This window comes from Amblyomma maculatum, chromosome 2 (genome assembly GCF_055883805.1).
Source record: "Amblyomma maculatum isolate TAMU_Amacu chromosome 2, ASM5588380v1, whole genome shotgun sequence".
NCBI lineage: Eukaryota > Metazoa > Arthropoda > Arachnida > Ixodida > Ixodidae > Amblyomma > Amblyomma maculatum.
The window spans coordinates 117753229-117762692 of record NC_139345.1 but is presented as its reverse complement, the minus strand read 5'-3'; the positions used below and the strand labels follow the sequence as shown (position 1 = coordinate 117762692).

General features: G+C 45.7%; 1 protein-coding gene across 1 annotated transcript; it reads left to right on the top strand.

The window, feature by feature from the left end:
* Positions 1-2281: 2281 nt before the first annotated feature.
* LOC146199665 (uncharacterized) lies at positions 2282-5579 on the top strand. Its single transcript, XM_084592172.1, has 2 exons — positions 2282-3914; positions 5569-5579. The coding sequence occupies exons 1-2, from the start codon at positions 2282-2284 to the stop codon at positions 5577-5579; spliced, it is 1644 nt and encodes a 547-aa protein (XP_084448298.1).
* The last annotated feature ends 3885 nt before the right edge of the window (positions 5580-9464 follow it).

The following is a 9464-nucleotide window of genomic DNA, read 5'->3' as shown; positions in this document are numbered from 1 at the left end:
AGTGGACAATGGTTTTCATGGAAGTGTCCTAAGCAAGCTGTAGTCACTGCGAGGGTGCAGAGCTGCACCTTATGTTTATTTAGAATACGGGCCAGAATGGCGAACTCAGAAGAAATCTACTTTTCTATAGGCTATGAGGTACAAGTAACGCGATTAAAATTAAATTGGTTCACAGGAAGGGAAAGGCGCAGTATCTGTCACACTTGCTCTGTGGACACCCGAACCGCGCCGCAAGGGAAGGGAGGAAGGTGGGAATGAAAGTGGAAAGAGAGAAAGAGGAGCCGTAGTGGAGGGCTACGGAGCAATTTCGACCACCTGGGGATCTTTAACGTGCGCTGACATCGCACAGCACACGGACGCCACTTCGTTTCGCCTCCATCGAAACGCAGCCGCCGTGGTCGGGTTCGAACCCGGGAACTCCGGCACAGTAGTCGGGCGTCTTACCATTGCACCACCCCGGCGGGGCAGTAACGCGATCACCGATTCATATTTACGTACACATAATTCCGTATGCACAATAACACCACAAATACTAAACTATCTGCTTCCAGCTCAGTCTCTAACATTCCTTTTTCAAGCTGCCTTTGTATTCATGGTGTTAGTTTGTATCTTATGGGCAAATGAACAACTCACGAGCCCATTAGGTGTTTAAAAAAAGCCCTCCACTCTTTTTTACAATGGTCTTCTTGAGATACGAAGTCAGCTTCTACGGCATAGTTGCAGCATTGCCGGCGGGCATCGAAAAACAGGGAAATAATGTTAACTGCTAAGCAGTATAACCACTTTTTGATAATGTACTTTCTAACTACTGTAGTTAAACGTCTAGTTGCAATTAGAGCCTTGTAACTGGCCGTTATTATTAGCCATATTTCGTTTTAGCATTTCGAAAATGCGAATTACTTCAAAGCATGTTTGCAGTGTCGCAGATGCCATGCGTAGAATTGTCCCATTTTAACGTTCTGAAGAAGTTACGAAGTACCCCAGGTTACAGACAAGTGAAAAGTATATAGCGAACACAGGAAAGAGTGTATTTAGAAAAAAAAAACAATCATTTTTAAAGGAGTGCAGAAGCTGCTCAGTTGATCAGTGGCGTCGCGAGGGGGGTGCGGGGGGTGCGTTCCGCGCCGGGTGCCGCGCTCAGAGGGGTGCAGCTGGCAGTGAGAGGAGGAGAAAAGATGGGGGGGGGGGGGGGGGACCCTAGTGACGCCACTAAGTTCAGCCAGGATATAATTGCGAAAGTATTAATACACTTCCTTTTCTACTTCACCCACAAATTGCGAAAATGCTTTATTTTAGTTTTGGATGTTTGTCCTCTTTAGTTTCGACAAAAATCAATAAAATACCGTTCCAATTAGTAGACGCGGAATAATGAGTAGTATTAGAGCTAACAACATAGAAATTATGGTAATGACGATTTGTATGGCACAAGGGCACCTGCTGCCTAAAGGAGCCAAGACTATATATTGCCACACCGCTGCCCATCTTCTAGCGCCACCAAGTTGCCGACTGTCTTGGGGCGTGGCTGAGCGTCGTCCTCGTCTCTCTCGAGCTTCGCTTGATTAAAAAAGGGCAGCTCGGTTGTTCTTCTGTTTGCTACGTGTGTTGGTGAAAATATAGTGAATTCTAAATATTTTTCTAACTCTAATATAGCCAGGACACAGTTTGCTTTCATTACTAAAGGTAGAGTTCTAGCATACAAAATATCATGAGACTTCGTTTTCAAAAATGCTACCCATCGAACTGCACTTCATCATTCTCTATCACAGCATCTTACGTAACAATATGTGAATGTGTGCACTCTGCTAATTAAACGCCCCTGATTTTGTTTCCAAAAACGCTAATAATAATTCATCATGGGTCTTGTTTAGGTTTTAGGTAGAGCTTCCTGATCTAACGCGAGGTAGCAGAAGTACTTGTAGGCTAAAGAGAGGCCTTGGGTGCACTTCATAAATTCTGGATATTTTTGGATCAGCGAAAGTAATTAATGCTTATTTGAAGCATAATTATTGCATTGTGCCTTTTAAATATGCATAATCAGATCTTTCCTGTTTCTGTCTACAACCTAAAATGAAAGGATCGTGCTATCTGCTCCTGGACAGATATAATTCCTGCAACGTTATAATGAATCAAAGAAGATAAAGTGAAGATGTTGGGGCTAGCTCTTCTAAAACGTCGAGGACTTCAGGCCATTCTACTGCTATTTTGCTTCTTTGCGTGCATATTAATTAGTGTTGGCGTATCGTTCCTGTCGCCCAGGTTCAGGACCAAGACGCTGCTTGCAATGGGCTACCTGCTGGAGACGCCCGGCTGCTCGCTTCCTCTGTACGACCCTGACCACTGGACGGTCAGGAGCGAAGCCACCGCCACTACTGCTACGTACGAAGAGATATGTTCTGTGCGGAACCTCACCGTCATTCTGCAAAATCTCGACGTGTTCACATTGGACTCAAAAGGTCTTCGTCTGGCGTATAACGTCATCCAAGAGGATGTCAGGTGTGTCTATCGTGAGGTGCTGAGAGATGAAGATGCGGATGTACCAGACGTCAAACCCATTCTTGGTCCAGCGCGGAGGGTACCCTTCGGAGACCCTTTGGACGCTGAATACGTGCAGATAACGTGCGAGGCTAACGGAACACTCCTCTTTACTGAGTACTTTCTCATCCCTCAGCGGAAGCAGGCAGGGCCTGACGCTCGCAATTTACAGCACATATCCTCGTCGCAAGTGAGTCCCATTAACATGAACATTCTTGTCCTCGGCATAGATTCAACATCGCGGATGAACTTTAACCGCCACATGAAGAAGACGCGCAGCTACATTACTAACAGGCTCAATGCCTTCGAGTTCGTAGGTTTCAACAAAGTCGGCGAGAGCTCGTTCCCGAACCAGATTCCTCTGCTTTCGGGAATTTCCGGTGCAGACGCCGAAAACTTGTTCAAGCGCTACCACTTCGACTCATTCCCACTTTTGTGGAACACTTTCAAGAGCAACGGTTACACAACACTGTTCCTAGAAGAAATGCCGTATTACAGCCTTTTCACTTACCCTAACCTAACCGGGTTTAAGCAGCAGCCGACCGACTACTATCTGGGGCCCGTGTTGCGGCTTATGGAGGAGAAATGGGGTGATGACAGATACTGCGCGGGCTCCCGTTTGAAGACAAGAGTTCTCATCCGATACCTTCGTGACGTTATCAGAATGAACCGAGATACGCCTATGTTCTCGTACGTCTGGTTTTCCGACTTGGCTCACGACAACATGAAAGGGATCGAAGTCATGGACGAACCGCTTGAAGCTTTTTTTCGACAGCTTTCGAACGAAGGCATCCTCGAAAACACCGCGGTTCTTTTCCTCAGTGATCACGGGGTGCGCATCGGCCCATACCGGACGACCGAGATTGGTCGGCACGAGGACAAGACGCCGTTTTGTTTCCTCATTCTGCCCAGGCACTTTTTAGCGCAGCACCCCGAAGCGGCTGTGCAGATGGAGGTAAACCAGTACCGCTTGGTCACCCCTTATGACCTTCACGCGACTCTACTCAGCCTGTCTGGGCTGCCTACATTCATCCCGAAGTCCACAAACAAGGGGTTAAACATGTTCTCCAGGATACCACCGGAGAGGACATGCGCGGATGCGTTCATAGCTCCCGAGTTCTGCGCATGCATCGATGGCTTTAGCCACGAACCGGTCGACCTCGAACAAGTGCTATCGTTCTCCCGTTACGCCCTGACATACATCAACGCTCTTGCGCATCTGCACTTCAAGGACAAGTGCATCTTCTGGAAGCTGGGCAGCGTTAACGAAGTGTCGGTTCTCGGCGGACCCGTCGCTGGAAAACATTTGATTCGTGTGCTGATTACTACTGTGCCGCTAGCTCATTTCGAAGTGTATGGTACGCTGCGCAACACGTCATTTGGTGAGAAACACGTGGACTTCTTCCAAAGATTAGATTGGTACAGCAATATGACCAAGTGTCTACCCAAAAGCGCTTGGCAGAAAGTGTGCATGTGCAAGCCGAACTTATAATTTCAACGCCTGACCTGTCGTGCAAGACAAGTGCAGCGGCATAATAGGCGCTTAGTCAAAATGGGCGCCCTTTTTTTCTTTCTTGAGAACGTCTAGACAGTTCATGTGTTTCTGCTCAGGAGTACTCTCCCTAACTGACTGGACGCAACAGACAGCGTCGTGGTTATTGTACTCAATGAGAAATAAGCTTCGACACAAGAGATGCTAAATCTTTCGTCTGATATCATTGCCAAAGTAGGGCATCGCTGAATCTCGAAGTAATAGAGGCTCCGAAGCTCCCGTTATATCCTTTTTAGCATTAGGCCCTGCAGAAAATATCCGTCCTTATGAGGGAATTGCAGTATGTTTGTTGTTATGGAACGTTATTTGAGTCCAGAAATCATCTAGGTAAATGCTCCTTATAAGCTTCGACCTCGCGAATAATTAAGAAACTCTGGAAATGTAGAAGAATTTTGTGTGTGGGCTTTAGTCTGTCCAGGTGAACACTCCCAAAGGTAGGTCACACGTAACATAAATACATTAAGTGAGACTAAACATTAGTTGACATAGCTCAATAGTATGATCGGTACAACAGCTATGGCGATGGCTTTTTAGTCTCCCACTGTCGTAGGTATTTATGCTACAACCTATCAAACTATCCTTCGCCGGTGGAAAATTTATTAAAACGTGTAAAACGAATACCTGTAGAGCCTACCTAAGACGGTCTTCTCTAAATTGCATCTAGGAGTTTTGCCCGTGAAGACAGACGGCGGAAAATTACCACGGGGCGTGAATTGTATTGCATATAGAAAGTCGGAGGTTGTTGCTTATAGACGGCTGGGATGGCGAACGTTAGGTACATATGTCGCTTTAGCCCCCAATAGAATTCGGCTCCCAGCTTTAGAGAATGATTACGGAATTCTGTATGACATTACAATACTATTAGGCTTGCGTAGCACATGGAAACACCTTATTACTGTTCATTATGGGGGTCTTTTAGGTGGCAATTTAAGGGTTTTTCTCCGATATATATTTGACATTTTGAAAACTTTGTCTAGTGTACCTGAGTTTACGAATGTATTGGAGATAGTCACCTGTTTGAACTGTTTATAATGAGATTATTGCATGTAAATTGGCTCACCAGCGACTATGTAGTTCTTGTGAAATAAAGACAATAACGTCAGAAAAGTGACCGTAGCTCTATGGCAGAGCACCGGAAGTGAAATTCAGAGCTCATGAATTTGGAGCATATCGACGGCATATGGTTGTTTCTTTTACTTCCATTTCTAATTCGTTACCTCCAATAATAATTGTTGCCTAAAATTCATCAACGCACTCACACTAAAATCTCCTATGCTTTCCTTTTCTCAGAGGCTGTTGGCTGCTTTCGTATGAATCTCGTAACGAAGCGCCTGACTTTGCTTTTATTCGTTCTGGATTGGATTGCAAAACATATATTTTGTCAGAAAAGACAGAATGAAGATGATCGGTGCTAGGTGGCTATCAGTCCACGGCTGACAGCGGCCTGAGTAGCCCATTCAATGAGCCATGGTTTAAACTTCCAGGCCTGAGCTGACCAAAACGGCCTCCCATTTCTCGAGAGTATGAAACTGTATTAGAGCTTCATTTGTAGCTGATTAGCGTAGCGAGGTATTCAAAACTGCCGCCCTTGGTGTCATAGGTAGCTCAACACGGTTACCATACAGCCCCGCTCTGACCATTAGATCACGCTCCACATGGCATTCGCTGTATCACATGACGTACCACGTCCGCGCTATGGTTGAGGGTGGCGCTGGCGAACCCTCTGGATAGGTCATACGCGACATAAATACCAAAGAAAATGGGATAATAAAAAGCCATCGGCGTAGCTCAGTTGTACAGCATGGGACCCTAAATTTGGAGGTCGTGAGTGCGGATCCCACAAGCGGCATGTAGTTCTGTTTCTTGAACTTAGTATTCACGTATCGCCACGTTTAAATAATGCTTCTCATTGATAATAACAAAATATGTATGCTTTCCTTTGTGTCGCTGGCTGTTAGGTACTTTTTTATGACGCTTTAGTTTGAAATCAAATTCAGCGCATATAAATGTTTTACCTGTTAAACAATAAGTAAATGTTGCGATGCAAAATAAATTTCCGAATTAAAGTTTTTGCTCCGATTGTATTTATGAAGATAATGAAATCAATTTGCTTAGTCCCAAAGGAAAGGGTGCAACACTTAATCGTCATCTTTTTTCACCAACATGGCTCTCTACAATATTTAAGAGTTTACAACTGCAATCCGATATCTTAATTTACTTTTTATCATACTGAACCGCAAAAGGGGCGCTTTTGAGCGGTTGCTAAATTTTTTCAAAACTGTATTCGTAAAGTAAGGTTTGGTGAGCAGATGTAGACAAGCCTTGAGTGTGCTCCGTGAACATATATCGAACATATTCAAGGTTCTTTGAAAGTGAACTGAAAAATTACTTTGTATTTCAAAATTCAAAGCATTTCGGATTTGGATTGCAAAACACTTATTGTCAGAGAATATCGAGACAGCTGTCGGCTATGATGCTCGGAAGAAATTACTAATCAAAGAGAAAGTGAAGAACATGCGAAGGATAGCACAGCTAAAGCGTCGTGGACTTCAGGCTGCCCTGCTGCTTTTGTATCTGATATTTCTGTACAATTTATTTCGCACCGAGATATCGTTCCTGACGCCCAAACTCAGGACCATGACGTTGCTTGCAATGGGCTACCTGCTGGAGACGCCCGGTTGCTCGTTTCCTCTGTACGACCCTTACCACTGGACGGTCAGGAGCAAAGCCGATGTCTCCGATGCCACGTACGAAGAGGTGTGTTCGGCTCGAAATCTCACGGTCATCTTGCAGACTCTCGACGTATTCACATTGGACTCGGAGGGTCTTCGTCTGGGCTACAACGTCACTGAAGAGGATATCAAGTGTCACTACCGCGAGGTCTTTAGAGACGAAGCTGCGGATGTACCGGACGTCAAACCCATTCTCAGTGCAGCACAGCCTCTGACCTTCGGTGAGCCTTTGGACGCAGAGTATGTGCAGATCTCGTGCGAGGCTAACGCAACACTCCTCTTTACTGAATACTTTCTCATCCCTCAGCGGAAGCAGGTAGGGCGGGGCGCAGATTATCCACAGCGTTCGTCCTCTTCGCAACCGAGCCCCATTAATATGAACATTCTTATCCTCGGCATAGATTCAACATCGCGGATGAACTTTAACCGCCACATGAAGAAGACGCGCGAATACATTACCAAAGAACTCAATGCCTTCGAGTTCGTAGGTTTCAATAAGGTCGGCGAGAGCTCGTTCCCGAACCAGATTCCTCTGCTGGCCGGAATTTCGGGTCCTGATGCCGAAAACTTGTTCAGGCACTATTACTTCGACTATTTTCCCCTTTTGTGGAAGGCGTTCAAGAATCAAGGGTACACGACAATGTTCCTCGAGGAAATGCCGTTTTACAGCCTGTTCACGTACCCCAACCTCAGTGGTTTTAGACAGCAGCCGACCGACTATTATCCGGTGCCCGTGTTGCAGCTTATGGATGAAAAATGGGGTAACGATAGATACTGCGCTGGATCTCGCTTGAAAACGAAAGTCCTTATCAAATACATTTACGATGTTTTAAAGATGAACCGTGACACGCCGATGTTCTCGTACGTTTGGCTTTCCGACTTGGTTCACAACCACATGAAAGGTATCAAGATCTTGGATCAACCATTTGAAGCGTTCTTTCGGCAACTTTCCATTGACAGTATCCTTGACGACACCGCGGTCCTCTTCCTCAGTGATCACGGGACCCGAATCGGCCCGTACCGGATGACCGAGATAGGTCGGCACGAGGACAAGACGCCATTTTGTTTCCTCATGCTGCCCAAGCGCTTTTTAGCGCAGCACCCGGAAGCGGCAGCGCAAATGGAGGTCAACCAGCACCGCCTGGTCACCCCTTACGACCTTCACGCAACTCTACTTAGCCTGTCTGGACTGCCCACACTGAATCCGAGGTCCACAAACAAGGGGTTGAACATGTTCTCCAGGATACCAGCGGAGAGGACATGCGCAGATGCCTTCATAGCTCCTGAGTTCTGCGCCTGCATAGGTGGCTTCAGCCGCGAACCGGGCGACCTCGAACAAGTGCTATCGTTCTCCCGTTACGCCCTGACTTACATCAACGCCCTGGCGCTGCTGCACTTTAAGGACAAATGCGTCTTCTGGAAACTGGGCAGCGTTGACGAAGCGTCGGTTCTCGGCGGATCCGTCGCTGGCAAACATTTGATTCGTGTGCTGATTACTACTGTGCCGACGGCTCATTTCGAAGTGTATGGTACGCTGCGCAACACGTCGTTTGGTGAAAAACACGTGGACTTTTTCCAAAGATTAGATTGGTATAGAAATGGAACCAAGTGTTTGCCCAAAAGTGCCTGGCAGAAGGTGTGCATGTGCAAGCCGGATGTGCTAAACAACACTTCCACGTCCAATGTGTCGCGTCGGTCAAATGCGAAGTGATCAATCGGGAATAATGAAACTATTCTGAGTTTCCTTGTAAATACTATTTTACGTGCTTTTGTCTGGAGTATTATCCCAGATGACGGGGTGCTCCTCTATTTGATGTATGATATTTGGATGTTTATGATAAAGAAGCTAAAAATAATTTTGTCGTCATTGGGGAACAGGCACTTTTTTAATCGAGAGGGCATAGAGTCTTAACGGTTAAGATTAAGCCGCCTGAAAATAAATATCGCCTTATGTCTCATGGTGATCTCAGAGATTTACCTTTATATGAATGAGAAAAATTAAAATATGTATAGTTTACACTTGTGTAAAATATGTCCGCAAAGATTTGGTTTTGACGCTGCCATCCACAACAAGATTGGGCTGTGCAAAACATTCGTATGGACAAGAAAATTTGGTCGCTAAAACCGTGACATTCTATATTTTAAGCGCTAGGAATCCTGAAACTGGACAGCTTCATTTCTGTAGGTCTTGGCTTAACGTTGCATATTTACAGATGACTTTCTCATGCAAAGAATAGCACCTTTATGTGGTATATACACCTTACTATAGATGTCTAATATGCAAGTACACGCACGAACACATGAAGTGGGCTAAAGTTTTTAATCAAATTCAGGCGTTGCCTTAACAGAACTTAAAGGCGACATTTATGGCGCAGGCTGGTTGTGATAGGCGTTGTGTTTTTTTTTATGGACACGCTGTGGTCAGTAGGAGAGACATGTCTGCATTTTGAACTGAACGGCATGCTCCGCTTACTTCACGTTCTCGCCTGTGAGGTGCGCTTGAAAGGTTTTAGAACAAACTCCTCCGCGCAATTCGCTAGCAGATGGAAAGCTTCGGCGAAATAAAAATAAAGGTTGATATAAGGAACAAGACTTTAATGCGTATGTCGGAGCGGCGCCCCCTTCACTACCACGGCTTTTGTTTCAGG

Bases quoted from the DNA above. Each gene is read 5' to 3' on its own strand.
- LOC146199665 (XM_084592172.1), top strand. From the start codon at position 2,282: ATGGGCTACCTGCTGGAGACGCCCGGCTGCTCGCTTCCTCTGTACGAC.